Source organism: Aythya fuligula, chromosome 13, assembly GCF_009819795.1.
Source record: "Aythya fuligula isolate bAytFul2 chromosome 13, bAytFul2.pri, whole genome shotgun sequence".
Lineage (NCBI taxonomy): Eukaryota > Metazoa > Chordata > Aves > Anseriformes > Anatidae > Aythya > Aythya fuligula.
Window position 1 is genome coordinate 11,616,843 of NC_045571.1, and position 16,713 is coordinate 11,633,555.

Genomic DNA, 16,713 nt, shown 5'->3' on the forward strand with positions numbered 1-16,713 from the left:
AGGGAGCGTGGTCAGGTCCTGTAGTGACAGCCACAAGAACCAGCAAACAGACACTGGAGTTCCTCTAGACTGCAATAATCTGGAGCAGGTCAGAACACAAAGGATGTTAGATGTGGGATCCAGGAAGGTTTAATGAAACTGGAAACGCAGAATAACATATGGAAATTCTCTGGGAAAGATACTTACTCAGGAAGAAGCTAATCACTCAGAGCTAAGCGGTAACATTTGCAGTCTTTGTAGGGTATGGAAAAAAACAGGTAATGCTGCAGAGGAGCACAGTGAAACTTAACGGGGCGTTTTGAAAAAGAAGTAGGCGCTGAGGAAGGATTTCTGGGTGCCAAGACTTATTTTTCAACAGAGGACTCTCACAAGTGTTATTTTAGACAGTTATGCACATCAAAGCACCAGGATTTATCAGCAGGAAACAAGTTTTTGTTGATTTCCAGGCTACCTCTCACTGCTCAAGAGCAGGCTGTGCAGGAAACACCTGGGATGGACAAAAGCAGAGCTCCACACAAATGCTTACCGATGAAGGGATCAATGACATGCCGCTTCTTCACCTTGGTTTCCGTGATGGCTGCGTAATAGGCACAAGTCATTTTGATGAGCCACGCCGCTCTCATCACTGGAACAGTGTATTTTGCCAAATAACCAAAGACCTCTTCCTTCTTGCTAAAGATGGGTACCTGCAACAGAACGGAGAGGGGGAATCGCAACCACGGACTTGGACAGGAACTATTCCGAAGCAATCCCGCACGCCGCAGGCACTACCACCACCTGTGCAGGGAAAAAAGGCACTGTGCTGCTCTGTGTCTCAAGAAACCTACTGTAAGAATTTGTCTCCGGTCAGAAAGCAACAGCACCAGAGCTGCATTTCAGTATAAACAGAAGCAAAACAAATTGAAAAAAGACAGAAAGCACGATTGCATCGCTGTAAATCCACACCCCGAATCCTGCAAACAGCTCTGAGGACATTCTCCAGAGAGGGTGTAAACAACTACAAAAGGTGCAGGCGAAGGACTGAGTCAGGAACGAGCATGAGGACAGACTGAAGACAGGACTCTTCATGTTGTAAACAAAACAGAACGGTTACAAAAGTCTTGTAATAATATCACAAGTGGCCAACAGAAGACTGCGAGAAACAGGGAACTGAATACCACAGCAGGAAGGAATTCATTAATCCAAGACTCAAAAATTCAAGAGAAAGCATGGGAGGGTACCAGTGAAATCATCAGCCTGCAGATTTATGAAGCAGGAAGTGGTAACGCATCACAGCAAAACACACAGCTGTGGGGCTCACTTGCACGGGATTCTATGGAGAGCACGAGTATTTGTGGGTTTACAGAGCTACGAGAAATTCAAAGGGAACAGGTACATTTTGTAGGTATCAAGTTCCCTAACCTACTGACTGTTGACTCACTCACTCGCTGTGTTTCTTACATTCTGCCCAATTATTCTCTGATGCCTCACTGCCACGGACTGCTCAGCTACCAACTGCAGCTGTTTGCACGTGTAAGTCCATTAAAACTGATGGAGCACATTGCAGAAAACTGGGAGAGGCCTTGAAAGGCTCAAATTTTCACAGTGACCTCAAGAACCTGACAGCCGATGTGCAAAGGAAGATAGACAGACTAAATTTATTACGAGACCGGAGACAGATTGTGGGGAAAAACAATGATTTTATTTTCCCATGGCTGACTCAGAATTCCAAGGGCCAGGCAAATTCCAGCTTCTAAACTCCGTGCTCTGCTTCTATTTCGCAACTGGAAGTTATATTTTTCCACGCTGCACAGTAGATCCCTAGGTTCCTTCTTTATTGGCCCAGCATGATGGGCAGTCAGCTCCCCTTGTTATTGGGCCCTAGGAAATGGCAGTGGGACCCTTCTTCCTTCTCCCATACCCTAAAGCATTCAGTGCTGCCAGGGTAATCCCTAGCCCTACCCCCCAGAGCAGAGAAATGCTTTACAGTTTGGTCTCAGCCAGGCTAACACGCGCACTGGGCTCAGCTTAAAACCAGAAACACGTGTCACTGCAACAGCAGTCTGGGAAGTAACTCAGCTGATCATTTCCAGTAATTCCCACTGCAACTTTGGAGAAGTTGGAAACCCCCCCAGTAGGAAAGGTCCTCGTCTAAACAACAGGCCAAAGGCGACAGCAGCAGCTCTTCTGAAAAACATCAGAACCTCAGCAGAAATCAGCCACGCCACACGAGGCAGGAAACAGAGCTGAACCCAGCCTCCAAATAAAAGACAAGGGACCAGCGGATTGAGCAAGGAGACCACAAGGAGTGCAATGCACATCCTGGATATGCTCTTCAAGCTGGAAACTTCAAGAGATGTAGATGGAAGAAACTCCTCCAAGCAGTAAAACCTACTAAGCAAACACTTCAGGAGGAAGCATGGATAAAATGCTCTGCCCTGCTGGGCAGCCTCCCCTGCCACATACCTTCTTGGCCAGGTGAGTGAGAGGCTTAGTCCCAGCCAGATCGGTGAACCAGTTGTTTATGGCACTCTGCGAACGCGCTGTCACCAGCCAGAAGTTATCCTTCTGATTCACCTGGGGTTTCCGTCTTCCTGTGTCCGGCAGTGTATTGCACCGCAGCTTTTCTGCAATAATACTACTAAAATTTGAACTGATCTGGAGGAAGGAAAGGAAGAAAAAAGACAAATTACATTTCATAGCTGAAAAATCTGCTCTGCTCGCTTAAAATCCCATCTATCCTTCCTGCCAGAAGTCTCACCGGTTATGAACTTCTGAAACACACACACACAAAAATGCCAATAATTTCCGTTACTATCCTTGCAAAGAGGAATGCTTCTAGATGACAATACAATAACCGAGCAAAGACTCCAGCTGAGCTGGACACAACTCCTTATAAACACTTAAGTCAAACCAGACCGAGGGCTTCTGGGACAGAGGTGAGCCAAAGAAAACAAAACCACCGTGCTTATCGATTGCCTTCCACCCCAGGTCACTGCCAGTCCCCTCAGAAGGGAGCCCAAGCAGTTAATGCCTTAGTATCAGAAAAACGAAGCCAAAGCCTATTTGGCAACCCCTGCGTTTAAATTGCCAGATGTTTCAACAAACCTTACATCTCTTCCACCATCACAATGATCTAACCAGGCCTATTCTGAACAAGTTTCTCGCTACCAGTACCGTGGCCTCCTGCTTTAACTGCAGACCATCAGGACGGATCTACCAAACAGCGATAAAGCCACTCGGCTGTACCAGGCCAGACAAGGATCTGCTCTCAGAGCTGGGAGCCGCAGCTGCTGACCAACACCAAACTCTGACCGTGCAGGGGCAGCTCCCGCAGCACCATCCCGAAGGCGAGGAGGCCGCCAGCAGACCCACAGCCACCAGGAACAGCCCAGCCCAGCCCCATGACCTGCCAGGGGGGCTGCTCCGGCAGGCTCTCACCTTGGCGGGGTTAAAATTGACGTTTTTGGCGCTGCCGTGTTCGTCCCCAGAGACGGCGGGCTGGTTGTTGAAGCCTTGCTTGACGTTCAGGGCGGTCAGCTCATCCTGAGAGGAAGGGGGGGGAGGCGGTCAGCATGCCCTGAGGAGGCCCGGGAGGTCCCTTGGGGATCCCTCAGGGGTCCTTGGGTGACCCTCAGGGGTCCCTTGGAGGTCCATGGGGGGTTCCTAGGGGGTTCCTGAAGGGTCCCGGGGGGTCCCCTGGAGATCCATGGAGGGTCCTTGGGGGTCCCTGAAGGGTTCCTAGGGGGTCCCTTGCAGGTCCATGGAAGGTCTTTGGGGGTCCCCGAGGGGTTCCTAAGGGTCCCTGAGGGGTCCTTGGGGGTCCCTTGGAGGTCCCTGAGGGGTTCCTAAGGGTTCCTTGGGGGGTCCTTGGGGGTCCCCTGAGGGGTCCCTGAAGGGTTCCTAGGGGGTCCCTAGGGGTCCTTGGGGGTCCCTTGGAGGTCCATGGAGGGTCCTTGGGGGTCCCTGAGGGATTCCTAGGGGGGTTCCTTGGGGGGTCCCTGAGGGGTCCCCGTGGGCCGAGGCCTGTCCCGGCCTCCCCCCACCCCCGGTCAGGGCCGTGCCGGGTCCCCCCCCCCCCCACACACACACACGGGGCCTGGCCCTGAGGGGCTGCCCCCTATAACCCATCAGCCGCCCCCCTCAGCACCTCCTTCTGCTTGGGGTCCTGCGGGTAGACGTCGGGCGGGCCGAGGCGCGGCCGTTTGAGCGGGCGGTGCTCGTAGCTGAGGACTCCGAAGGCCGCCATCCCGGGCTGCCGGCGGGCAGCGGCGGCCGGGCCACAACAAGGACCGCCGGGGGCCGCCCGCCACTGCGCCTGCGCCGACGGCCCGGCAAGGCCCGAACGCTTCCGGACGGACCCGAGCGGCGTCGGAGTTCCCCGAAGCGCAGCCGAAAGCGGACGGAGAAACCCGAAGGGGAGGGCCCGAGCCTCCGCCGGGCGGAGGCGGAAAGTGCCGAAGGGCGGCCGAGGGGCGAGCGGCGCCCCCTGGCGGGAGCGGGAGGGATCACGTGGTCACTCCCCCCCCCCACGCCGCACCCCGGGGCCGCTCCTCGGCGGCCCGCCACGTGCCCGCCCCGACGGCACCCCCGGGACACCCCCAGGGCACCCCACGGGACCCCATGGGACTCCCACAGGATTCCCAGGGATCCTATGGGACCCCCAGAGGACCCGTGGGACCCCCAGTACACCCCCAGGGATCCCACGGGACCCCCAGGAGACCCCACGGGATCCCATGGGACCCCCACAGGACCCCCGAGGGATCCCCACAGAACCCCCAGGGCACCACACAGGACCCCATGGCACCCCCAGGACACCCCACGGGACTCCCAAGACACCCCAGGACACCCCAGAACACCCCACGACACCCCCATGGCACCCCCAGGAACCCCATGGGACTCTGCAGGACCCCCCAGGACCCCCAAGGGGACCCCCACTGCACCCCCATGGAACCCCAGGGGACCCCCATGGAACCCCCAGGGATCCCACAGCACCCCCACAGGACCCCACGGGACCCCCAGGGGACCCCACGGGACCCCCATGGGACCCCCACACCACCCTTTCCCCATCTTTACCCCATCCCACCACCCCCAGCCCGCCCCCCACTACCTGCCCCCTGCCAAGCCCCATGACCGCCCCCCACCACACCCCCCTCCCCACCACAGCCCCCCTATGACCACCACCCCATATGCGCCCTCGGGCCTGCCCGCAGTTCAGGACCCCCCACAGCAGCCTTGATCCCAAGGGGCCGAGCCGTGGGGTCCCAGCGGGGCCCCAGAGCTGCGGGGGCCATGCAGGAAGAGCAATGGGGCCCCGTCGGGGCGTCATATAGGGTGGGCCCTCGGCGGCGGGCGGCGCCGTGTGGCAGGAAGCGGCGGCGGGTGCGGAAGCCATCGGCGGAGCGAGGTGGGCTGCGCGGGGCCGTCGCACGCAGGCCACGCCATGGCGGTCCCCACGGCTCTCCTCGCGCCCGTCCTGCTGCTCTGCGGGCTGGGCCCCCGCCTCGCCGCCACCCATGGCCCCACAGGTAATGGGGGGGAGCCCGGTGGGTGGCGGGGTCGGGGACAGCACGCCCCAGTGATGGCGGCCGAGGGGAGGATGCGGGGCCATGTGCCGTGCCTCGGGGCTGCCAGCAATGGGGCTGCCGGGAGAGCCGGGCTGTGCCGGGACATCCCCCTGGGTGTCCGGGGTCCCAACTGGGAGCTGGAGTACTTCTGGCCCTGTGGGTGCCAGCCCCACGCTCTCCCACCCCACAGCCTCCAGCCCCACATCTCGGGTAGCCACGGGGCTCCCAGCACCGAGGGCAGAGGGAGCCTGGCCATCGGGGCAGCCCCACGGCCAAGGCCCAGCTCCGAGCCCCCCGGAGATGCCAGACGGGGCCCTGCGGGTGCCGGGGGGCTGCGGGAGGGCTGTGCTGTGGGCACCCCATGCTTGTCCTGTGCGGTGCCTGCGGCCGCCTCCGTTTCCATCCCCGTGGCGGTGCCGCACGTATATAGGGCCCGGGGGCGGCCGGCTCCTCGCTCACATCGGTGCCCCCACGGCTGCTGCCGCGTTCGGGAAGCCCAGTGGCTTTTGGGCTGCCCGGTGGCCAAATAACTGGTTTCCAAATCAACCCGCCGGCCGGGAGGATGCCCTCCGTTTCCACACGCCGAAGCAACCGGAGTTCGGCACACGGTTGCTCGTCTTCATGATTTATCTGGGGTTACAAAATGGCAAACCCACGTTTCCTCTGGAAAAACACGCTCACAGCGGGCCCGCCGGCGCAGCATCCTGCACAGGCAACCACAGCCGGCACCGAGCGGGGCACCGGGCTGCTGCGGGCGGGTTTTGTGCCTTGAACCAGACTTTTTTTTTTACCAGTTTTGGGGCGCAGACCCTGGCAGAGCCCCGCAGAAGCCAGCGGTGCCGCGGTTCGATCAGGGCAGGAAGAGCCGAGCACGGATGCGGGAGGGAGAGGCGCTGAGCTCGCACTTCTCCGGAGGAAGACGTGGGGCTGGTGTGGGCCGTGGGCAGCGCGAAAGCGGAAAGTGACCGGTGGTTTCTGTTCCCTGCAGGGGTGGAGTGCGTCCTGTTCAACGAGGAGTACATGACCTGCAAGTGGGGCAGCAGGGAGACGCTCACGGCCAACTACTCCCTCTACTACTGGTAGGTGCCCCCTGCCCCACGCCAGCCCCCCGCAGGGTTTCCAGCCCCCACCGGCACCTCTGTGCCGAGCCCGGGGCTGGAGGCTCTGTCTGCGGGCTCGCTGGGGTGGGACGCACCCAGAGAGGGCTCCAGGAAGGGTTGGGGTATGTGGGGTCCTGGGGAGCCCCCGTAACCCGCCGCACACAGGTACGAGACCAGGTTGCCCATGCTGGAGTGCAAGCACTACCTGTGGGACCGGGGGGTCAGCGTCGGCTGCCACTTCAACCAGAGCGAGATCATCCAGTTCCAGCCTTTCCACGTCCTCCTCAACGCCAGCGTCAACGGCCAGACCCTGGAGATCCGCAGCAAGCGCATGGAGCTGCAGGACCTCGGTATGGAGCAGGGAAGGGGGTCCCAGGGGCTCCCCAGGGCCGCCGGGGCACGGGGACGGCGCTCACCGGGCTCTGTCTGTGCTGCGCAGTGAAACCAGGGGCTCCCGTCAACCTGACCATCCGCAACATGAGCAGCAACCAGCTGCAGCTGACCTGGAGCTCCCCGTACCCCAAGGCGCAGTGCCTGGAGCACGCCGTCAAGTACAAGAGCAACAAGGACACGAGCTGGATCGTAAGAGGCGCCGGGGGGAGGGCACCGAGTCCCTGCCCATCCCCACAGCGCTGGCCCTCACCGCCTCTCCCTTTTCTCTCCCCAGGAGCACGGGGTGAAGGGAGACATCTTCTCCTTCCCCAGCGTGGACTACGAGAAGTACTACACCTTCTACGTGCGCAGCAAGATCAACAGCTACTGCGGCAGCACCCAGCTCTGGAGCGAGTGGAGCGTCCCCGTGGTCTGGGGCAGAAACACCACCAGCAAGGGTAGGGACGTGCCCACGGCGCCGGCTCCTTCCTCTGCCCCGCGGTGGCCGTGTGCCGGCTGCGTCCCCACCACCAGGGCTCCTCGCAGATCTCGCGGAGGAGCAGCTGCAGAGGTTCTGGATCCACACGGTTCTCGTCCCCATCGCCTCCTGCCTGCTGCTGCTGGTCCTCGTCGTCCTGCTGGTGCGCATGGAGAGGTGAGCGGCCGGCCGGGGGGCGTGTGGGGGGCGGGTGTGGGGCAGCGCCTGCCCCTCCGACACTTCTGTCCCGCGCAGGGTTTGGGTCATCCTCATGCCCCGGATCCCCAACCCCAGCAAGAATTTCGATGAGCTCTTCATCACCCACAACGGCAACTTCCAGGTAAGTCGCCCCATCCTGTGGTGGGGCCGGGCTGGGCTGGGCGGCACCTCCTGACCCCGCTCACCCTGCTCTGCCCCCTGAGGAATGGGCTGGAGTCCCCAAAGACATGCTGGAGAGCTTCAAGCCCAACTACAGCGAGAGCATCTGCCACGTGAGCGAGCTGCCCTCCAAGGAGAGCCACGAGCCCCAGTGGGATGGCAGCAACCGCCCGCCGGGGGGGCCCGGGGCCCCGGCTGGGCCCCGTGAGCACAGCCCCTACCAGAACAACTACGTGGGGGTGTGACGCTGCCAGCAGCGCTGCCCAAACCCACCCTGCCCCCTGCTCCCACCCTGCCCCTGCCAAATATCCCAAGTCCTGCTCCCTGCCACGGTGTGCCAGCACCCGCCCCGTCCTCAGCGCTGGGTGTCCAGCCGGGCACAGCCCCAGGGGGGATCCCTTTTGGGGGATCCCTTGCTCTGTGGTGCCCGTGAGCACACCGGGGATGTGTCCCCATGTGGGGCAGCCCCGGTGGCACCCGGTGACACCCAGCAGGGACAGCCAGGCTGCACTCCCAGCCCCCGTGGCGGGGCAGCAGGGCTGGCTGGTGGGGACGTGCGGCCGAAGGAGCGCCGAGGGACGGGTGCTGCACTGAGGGACCCCGAGGGGACAAGCCACCGGGGCCACCCCGCTGTCATCGGGCACCGGGCGAGCGCAGCCTGGCCTCTTGCTTGCTTGCACCGCGGGTTTCCAGCTGCAATAAAGCTCTGCTGCACTTTGTTTTGGGTCGGGCTCATTCCGGGGGTCTTGGGGTGGGGAATTTGGGTTCACCAGCACCCCGGCACCCCCGTTCCGACCTCACAAACGCCACGGGGCAGGGAGCAGCCCCACGGTTCCATCCCGCAGCAGCATGTTCATCTGCATCAACCATGGTGGTGAGTCCCCTCCCTGCCCCGAGGACGTGGCGGGGGGACACTGCGGGTCTCCAGGACGTCCCCTTGGCCACCGCCACTGTCCCCACAGACAACCAGAGCTTCCTGGTCAACACCGACTGCCCCATCCTGCTGCTGCTCTCCCACCTGAGGAGCAAGGTGGGGGTCCCCGCCACCGGTGAGCTCAGGGGGCAGCAGGCGGGACCCCGCAGGGGCTCCCCATGGGGCTGGCACCACTGGGACGCGCGCCCTGGCTTTTCCAGACGTCATCGATGTGTGCGACAAGCTGGGCACCCCCAAGCTGCTCTTCCAGGTCAAGACCCTACGGGAGAGGGCCAGCGAGTTCCTGCCGGCACCCGGCACCTACTACGTGTGCAGGGTGGAGTTGGGCACCCCCGGTAGGCGCAGAGCCCCCCCTGTCCCCGCGGTCCCCGCAGGGCGCTGCGGTGGGTGTGACAGCAGTGCCCGCAGGCACTGCGCAGGAGCTGGCGTCGCGGACCTTCACGCCCCTGCTGAAGGACCCCAGCGTGGCGCTGATCGGTGGGTGAGGGATGGGGACCTGCGGGGCGCACACTTTGGGGTTATCCCCCCCCGGGCGCCACCACGGAGCCCCCAGCCCTGTCCCCGGTGCAGAGGGACTGCGGCAGCACGGGCAGCACACGCACAGGAGGCTCCAGCGCTCGCTGAAGGCTGCGGAGGGCAGGAGGGCGCCGGCCACCGAGGCGTTGCCCGCTGGCACCCACGGCCAGGGAGCGGTAAGGGGTGGCCCTGAGGGACCGGGTGGCACTGGCACTGCCACTTCCCACAAGGCCACCTCCACCCTGGGGACGGGGACACCACCACCACGTCCGGGGGCCTTCCTCACCTCTCCAGCTCTTGGCATCTGCTGGGTGCTTGGTGGTGGGAGCTGCCCTGTCCCCACACCCCCCATCCCCACACCGTGCCACCCCTCCTCCCTGTCCTGATGCCCCATTGTGCCCCTGCGTGTCCCCATGCCACCCCATATCCACCCCATCCCCATGTCCCCAGCACCAACACGTGGCCACATCCTGCAGCCCTGATGACCCATGGCCACATCCCTGTCCCGGTACCCCCATCCCTGTCCCAGTACCCCCGTCCCCATCCCCGTGCCGTCCCCATCCCCATGTCACCCCCGTCCCCGTGTCACCCCCACCCCTCCCTGCAGGGCAAGGCAGCGGCACGAGGCGCGGCGCGACCCGGCGAGGAGCAGGAGGGGGCTCCCCGCAGGACCCCGCAGCCCCCGGGGGGGCGGCAGCAGCGGCCGAGGCAGCGCTGAGCCCAATAAAGCCGCGGGGCCGTCGGCACCGGGACACCGGGACCGGGACCGCGCCACGTGGCGCCCCCCGCCGGCGGGGCAGCACAAGCCACGCCCCCTTTTCCTTTATGGGCGGGGCTTTCCCAAAGCCACGCCCCCTTTCTGGTGGTGGGCGTGGTCATCCCGGGTAACTTTCCACCCGGCCACGCGGTGCCGCCCCCTCGAGGCCACGCCCCCCTCGGCGGTGATTGGCGGAGGCGGCGCCGAGGCCACGCCCCCCGCCCCGCACCGGGCTGCCGCGGTGCCCGGCTCAGCGGGGCCGGCGGCCGGGACGGGACCGGCCGGGACGGGGCGGGCGGGGCCGGCACCGGGACCGGGCACCGGGCACCGGCACCGGGCAGCGGGCGGCAGCGCACGGCGCGGGCTCACCATGATCGTGTGTCCCCAGAGCATGGAGCACCCCCGAGGAAGCCGGTGCCAGCGGCTGCCGGGGCAGGTAGGACCCGCCCCGCCGCTACCGGAGCCCCCAGCGGAGCCCCGGGCTCGGTTCCGCACCGGAGCTGCCCACCGGCACCCGCCCGCCGCTACCGGCAGCTCGCGGCCCTGCCCTGCCCTGCATTGCCCTGCCCTGCCCGCAGCCGGGCGGCGCCGTCCCAACGCGGGGCCCGGTGTCCCGGTGTCCCGGTGCCGGTGCCGGTGCGGCGGCGCCGTCCCCTTTGTGCGGGATGCGGGAGGCGCCGTGCCTCCATCACTGCCAATCAAAGTTGTTTTTCTCTCTCTCCGCCTGCACTGCCCGCGCCGCGCACCGGGGGCGCTGCCGCTGCCGCCGCCCGCACAATGGGGCCCCGGTTACCGGCGGCCGGCACCGGGCACGGAACCGCTGTGGGTCCCCACCCCCCCCGCCCCCGGTCCGGGTCTCGGCACCGGCACTTCCCTCGTTCCTCGGGACAACCGGGCGGGGGCCGGGCTGCCCGCGGTCCCGGGAGCATCACCGGCACCGGGGAGGGCCGGGGGGAGCCCCCCGCGGGGCCGCGCACCGGGAGCGAGGGGGGCGAGGCGGGTGCCGGCCCCGACGGCTGCCGTCGAGGGGCAGCGGGCACGGGCATCCCGGGAGAGGAACCGGGGGGCGACCGCGGAGGGCAACGACCGCGCTCCGAGGGACCGGCACGGGAGAGACGGGGCCGGGGAGGGACCCACGGGGGGCGGTGGCAGCCCCGGGGGGCGCAGGCGGGGGAGCCCCGGGCCGGGTCAGCCCCGTCCCCCCGCAGCCCGGCCCGGGGGCTGTCCGTGTGTCCGTCTGCACCCGGAGGTGCCCGGTGAGAAGAAACCACCCGGAGCCGTCGGGAGCCCTTTGGGGGGCTGCAGGAGCTGCGGGGGGCTCTGGGCTCGCACCCTCGCCCTTGTGCCTGAGAGGCTGGCGCTCCTCGTCCCTCCCTGCCCGTTCTGCTCTGCGCACCCCTTTTGGCCGAAGAGGAAGCTCCGATCGCAGCCGAGTCAAGCTCTTGACACCTGAGCGAGCGTGCGTTCGTCACCAGAGGCAGGGTGGTAGAAAATAGCCCGAGCCGCTTCCTGTGCCGCTCCGGGGGTGTGAGCGCTGCGCGCAGCTCGGCCTCGCTCAGCCTCCCGGCACCCCGGGGTGCTGCGCCCGGAGCAGCGCGGCTTTGCGTCGCCTTGCCGAAAACCAGCCCGGCCCCAGCTCCCATGGGCATGGTGGTTGTGGTGTGGGGGGACCTCCGAGCCCCCCTCCTTGTGCTCCTGACGGAGCTGTGGGTGCCAGGACGTCGCTGGCACAGGCACGAGCCCGGAGCAGCTCAGCAGCTCCACTGGCACCTTGCTCCTCCTGGTCCCGCGTGGGTGCCCTCGGGTGCTGCCTCCCCAGGGGCACCCCGAGCCCGCTGCGGTGGCTTCTGGCCTGGCGGGGTCACTTTGGGAGGAGGGAGCCCCTTGGAGAGCCCCGGGGGGGGCGGCCGGGCTCCCCGTGCCGAGCCGTGCGCTTCCCCGCAGGTGGTGAAGATGTCCGGCAGCGAGCCCGAGCGCCCGCAGTTCCTCTTCGTGAAGGCGCTGGCGAGCCGGGGGCGGCTGGAGGCGGTGACCCAGCAGATGGGCTACCACCCGCGCTACCTCGACAGCTTCCTCAAGACGCAGCACTACCTGCTGCACATGGACGGCCCGCTGCCCTTCGACTGCCGCCACTACATCGCCATCATGGTGAGCCCCCGCCGCCGGAGCCACCCGGGTGCTCCTCGTGCCGTGGGTTTCCCTGCAGAAGCCAAAGCGGGCTGGCCCCGAGGCGAGGTGGACGCACGGGGTCCCCTCCGGCTGCTCCCCACCCGGGGCTGACGCCGCGTTCTTGCAGGCGGCCGCCCGGCACCAGTGCCGGTACCTGGTGAACCTGCACGTGCTGCAGTTCCTGCGGGCGGGGGGCGATCCCCAGTGGCTGCGCGGCCTCGACTTCATCCCCCCCAAACTCCGCAACCTCAACGAGATCAACAAGATCCTGGCCCACCGGCCCTGGCTCATCACCAAGGAGCACATCGAGGTAGCGGGGGGGTGCTCTGCCCGGGGATCGGGGAGGTGCTGGGGGACGGCAGCCCCCGCAGTGTCCCAGTGGGGCCGGGTGGGTGCCGTGGCCCCCTGCTCGCCCTTGATGCCCTGCCCGTGTCCTGCAGAAGCTGCTGAAGATCAGCGAGTGGAGCTGGTCGCTGGCGGAGCTGGTGCACGCCGTCGTCCTCCTGGCGCACTGCCACGCGCTCGCCAGCTTTGTTTTCGGCTGCGGCTGCGAGCAGGAAGAGGGGCCGGGGGGCCGGGGGTCGCTGAAGGCCTCTCCGCCCGGGAACCAGTGCTTCTGCGAGGCCGCCACCGGGAACGGCTGCAGCCAGGAGCTGCTGCGCATCAACCGCAAGAGGGTGAGCGCCGGGGTGGGACCGTGGGGATGGGGACGGGGATGGGGACGGCCAGCGCCCTGCCCTCACGGCACGCTGTGCTCCTGAGCAGTCCCTGGACTCCTGCATGGAGCTGGACTCTCTCCGGGAGCGCATTCAGCGGATCCACGTAGAGACGGAGGGCAGGGAGGAGACGAGGCTGCTGCTGCCAGACCGCGAGGAAGGTGAGGGAAGGGAAGGTGCAGGGTGGGAGCACCCTGCCAGAGAGGTGCTCCTGGGATGCCGGCACTGGGGACCCAGCTCTGGCTGCCTGGGAACGGGGCAGCTGAGCCACCCTGAGCTGCCCGCGGTCTCTCCCCTCTCCCAGATACCGTCGGGGAAGTCACTGGCGCCGCCAACCTGGCGTGCTACATGCAGGACCCTGACTTTGGCTACCAGGACTTCGCCCGGCGCGATGAGGACCAGACGCAGGTATTCAGAGTCCAGGTGAGGCTCCTCGCGCTCCCTGCGGGCAGCAGCCCATGCTGCCGGGGAGTGGTGGTTGTGGGGTGCCCGTGTGGCCCCGAGTGGGGCTGCCCCGGCTTCACTGCGCCCTTGGGAGGCTCTGCCCTGCGAGGGGACCCATCCGACAAGGGCTGGGGGGGAAGCGACCGCCTTCTGTCCTCAAGAACCGCTGCAGGTCCCCTCTGGGCCTGCTGTGGGTGAACGCGGAGGTGGGGGGTTAAAATTTGTTCCGAAATTGTTCCAAAGCTGCCTGATGAGGCGTGCTGGGACTTGTGGCAGAGCAAACCCACTGATTCCTGCTGCATCCCGGATCTTCAGCAGCCGTTCTCCCTGGGAACATGCCCCAGGCTCTTTCCTGCAGTGGTGAAAGCCTCTCGCTGTGCTCCACAGGATTACTCCTGGGAAGACCACGGCTTCTCGCTGGTGAACCGCCTCTACTCGGACATCGGGCACCTCCTGGACGAGAAGTTCCGGATGGTGGATGGCCTGCAGAGCAGTGCCATGGCCAAGAGACAGGGCTGCGAACCCTCAGTCTTCAAGCGGGGCATCTGGAACTACATCCACTGCATGTTTGGCATCAGGTAACGAAGCCAACCTCGCGGTCCGAGGGAGAAAGCCGAGCTGATCCGGGCAGGAGGAGCGCAGGCCGCTTCTGCTGTGTCCCCAGATGCTCGGGGATGTCTTGCACATGGCTTCAGTGCCTGGTGGCCGCCGGTGGCCCTGTCCCGTGCCTGCGGCATGGCTGGGGTGGAGCAGGGGAGAGGTGCTTGGTTTGGGGCCGGGTGCCGATGGTGCTCCCCGCAGGTACGACGACTACGACTACGCAGAGGTGAATCACCTCCTGGAGCGAATGCTCAAAGTCTACATTAAGACTGTAACCTGCTACCCAGAGAAGACAAACCCTGAAATGTTTGACAGGTTCTGGAAGCAGTTCAAGCACAGTGAAAAGGTAGGGCAGCACCCCCTGCCTCTGACCGCCCGTGGCTGGGCTGGGAGCGAGCAGGGGCCAGGGGCTGGGATGCTCGGGGGAGCACGGGAGAAACCTTTGAGCCCCCAAACCACACCGAGGGAGGGGAAAATGGAAAGCTGCTGTTTGTACGTAGTTGCAGGCAGCAGGGTGTGGGCAGCGTGGCCACCAGCAGCACGGGGAGCTCCGAGGTGGTCACCCCCATCCGTGGGCACCTCGGGGTGAGCCCCTGGCCCAGCCGCAAGCTGCAGCAGCGTCCCGAGCCAAAAGACCCCCTTGTCGGGGTGGGCACGCTGCTGGCGCGGCTGCACACAGCGCGTGCGGCCGCTTGACCTCCTCTTGCCTCCCTCAGGTGCACGTGAACCTGCTCATCCTGGAAGCCCGCATGCAGGCGGAGCTGCTGTACGCGCTGCAGGCCATCACCCAGTACATGGTCTCGTAGGCGCTGGGGAGCTGCGCGGCGGCGGGGCCGGCCAGCATCCTCTCCATCCTCTCCCTGGACTCGTGTGCGAGCCGCCGTGCTGGGACGGGCGGCGAGGGATTACTCAACTTAGTTTACTTGACTGTCTTGTTCCTTTTTTTTTTTTTTTTTTTTTTCCTCCTCCTTCTCCTTGTGGGGCACGCCGAGTGGCCCTGTTACGTGCAATTACCAAACTGTGAGGCAAGTCCGTGCTGCTGAGATGTCCGTGTGATGCTGAAGACTTGAAGCCGGCCGAGGAGGACTGCCAAAGACACGAGAGGGGGGGAAAAAAGGGGGGCGGGATGGGACCAGAGGGAAGCTCTGCAATGCCCTGCGCTGCGTGCTCAGGAAGGGAGGTGTGCTGGGTCCTCTGCGTCCCAGCCTGGGACTGGACGGGGACGCGCTCGCTGGGTCCGTGTCCTGCCGCTCGTGTCCACGTGCCAAACCCCCGCGGGACGGACGAGCGATGACCCGTGCAAACTCCAAACTGTGAAGCTCCTGCAGGTGGGTGCCTTAGCACTCTGCCATCCTTGGCAGCAGGGTGAGAAGGGCCTCAAGCAGTGTTCAGGCTCCGAGGTTTTGTGCAGAAGACTTCTGGCTGTCCCCTGGGGCTAGCCCCAGACCCCCCCTTGTCTCCTGTTGGTGGACGGGCAGGAGGAACGAGGGCAGGGCTTGCATTTTCTTCCCACAGCGAGGGCTGGGGCCCTGTGCCCAGCCACTTGCTGCTTGAACAGCCCAGGTGAGCTAAGGGAACCCCAAAACCTTGGCTGGGGGACTCCTGGGGCTGTCCCCACACGAGCAGCACCAGCCTGGCCCCTGCCAGGAGCAGGCACCAACCACCCCACGCCCCCATCCCGGGGCTGCTCCGTGCATGCTGCCAGCCCCGAGCTGGGGCAGGGGACGAGGGTCCCTGGCTGCCAGGCACAGGGGAGCACCCACAGAACGGGCACGGGGCCACCCAGCATCGGGGAGGGGGATCTAAAGCGAGGGCAGCTCGAACGTCAGCCCAGCGCACGCTGCTTCGGTCGACCTGTTTACTGCGTAAATGTACGGGGAAAAAACCTTGTGTATGGAAGCTACAGAAAAAAGCCTATTTTTGCTATAAATATATTATGTTTGACATGGATGCGTGCTTGCTCTCTGCCCGGAGAGGCTGGGCTGGTTGTACCTGGAGAGCTGGCGCTGGGTCTGGGCAGCAAAATGCCGGGTCTGGCGGTGCTGGGGAGGACTGGTGGTACTGGGTAGGACTGGTGGTACTGGTACAGCAGCCCCGTGGCTGCTGCTGGAGGATGTGGCAGTCACCTACTCCCCTCTGAGCAGAGCCAGCAGTTGCTCCGACACCCCGAGCAGGCTTTGCAGCAGGTACCCCCATTAGGACAGCACACGGCAGGGCTCGGTGACTCCTGCAGACGCCGTCACACCAGCCAAAAGCAAGCCCCAGGCAAGGCGTCCAAGCCCAGCTGGCACCTGCTCTCCTCAGCCCTGCTCACGTGGCACAGATCGGCATAAAGCATGGCCACAGCTGCTGGGCAGGACTGAATGCTCCCCTGCTGCATGTCAAATGCTGAATGCATCCACTCCAAGCCAATCCAACAACTGCCAAGCCCACCCTGTGCATTTTTTTTTCCACCAAGTACCACCGTGTGCTTGTAGGAAGCCCCAGGAAGCAGCACAGCAGCAGATGAGGGACAGTCAGATCCCATGAGGACCTCCTCCTAAAGCCCCGTTTTTGGAGATCAGCTTAAGTCTTGAAGCAGAAAGCTTAACACCCCTTCCAGAGTTATTTGCATCAACTGATCTCACACTTTTCCAATGGCATTTTCTCAGACCTTACTGAGCATCAAGGTACCCCAGCTTTTTCATACAAGTTTCTGGCCAT

The 16,713-nt window shown here is 64.4% G+C and overlaps 4 protein-coding genes across 4 annotated transcripts in view; 3 read left to right on the plus strand and 1 right to left on the minus strand.

The window, feature by feature from the left end:
- Nucleotides 1-4,266, minus strand: part of MED12 (mediator complex subunit 12) — a 37,033-nt gene extending 32,767 nt beyond the window's left edge. Inside the window, exons 1-4 of the mRNA XM_032196303.1 lie at nucleotides 4,130-4,266; nucleotides 3,421-3,525; nucleotides 2,446-2,637; nucleotides 527-686 (exon numbers count right to left, since the gene is read on the minus strand). Coding sequence (XP_032052194.1) covers nucleotides 527-686; nucleotides 2,446-2,637; nucleotides 3,421-3,525; nucleotides 4,130-4,228 — 556 coding nt within the window. The 5' untranslated portion in view covers nucleotides 4,229-4,266. The remainder of the gene's footprint in view (nucleotides 1-526; nucleotides 687-2,445; nucleotides 2,638-3,420; nucleotides 3,526-4,129) is intronic.
- Nucleotides 4,267-5,422: 1,156 nt separating this feature from the next.
- IL2RG (interleukin 2 receptor subunit gamma) lies at nucleotides 5,423-8,171 on the plus strand. Its single transcript, XM_032196382.1, has 8 exons — nucleotides 5,423-5,507; nucleotides 6,535-6,625; nucleotides 6,812-6,996; nucleotides 7,086-7,228; nucleotides 7,314-7,476; nucleotides 7,565-7,673; nucleotides 7,752-7,836; nucleotides 7,919-8,171. Exons 1-8 carry the CDS (start codon nucleotides 5,423-5,425, stop codon nucleotides 8,117-8,119), a joined length of 1,062 nt encoding a protein of 353 aa, XP_032052273.1. The 3' UTR covers nucleotides 8,120-8,171.
- Nucleotides 8,172-8,723: 552 nt separating this feature from the next.
- C13HXorf65 (chromosome 13 CXorf65 homolog) lies at nucleotides 8,724-10,042 on the plus strand. Its single transcript, XM_032196433.1, has 6 exons — nucleotides 8,724-8,748; nucleotides 8,837-8,923; nucleotides 9,009-9,143; nucleotides 9,217-9,285; nucleotides 9,379-9,500; nucleotides 9,932-10,042. The coding sequence occupies exons 1-6, from the start codon at nucleotides 8,724-8,726 to the stop codon at nucleotides 10,040-10,042; spliced, it is 549 nt and encodes a 182-aa protein (XP_032052324.1).
- A 409-nt stretch (nucleotides 10,043-10,451) lies between these two features.
- LOC116494404 (sestrin-3-like) lies at nucleotides 10,452-14,918 on the plus strand. Its single transcript, XM_032196287.1, has 9 exons — nucleotides 10,452-10,517; nucleotides 12,026-12,229; nucleotides 12,378-12,560; nucleotides 12,691-12,927; nucleotides 13,016-13,127; nucleotides 13,271-13,389; nucleotides 13,798-13,988; nucleotides 14,212-14,356; nucleotides 14,727-14,918. Exons 1-9 carry the CDS (start codon nucleotides 10,452-10,454, stop codon nucleotides 14,814-14,816), a joined length of 1,347 nt encoding a protein of 448 aa, XP_032052178.1. The 3' UTR covers nucleotides 14,817-14,918.
- Nucleotides 14,919-16,713: the final 1,795 nt, after the last annotated feature.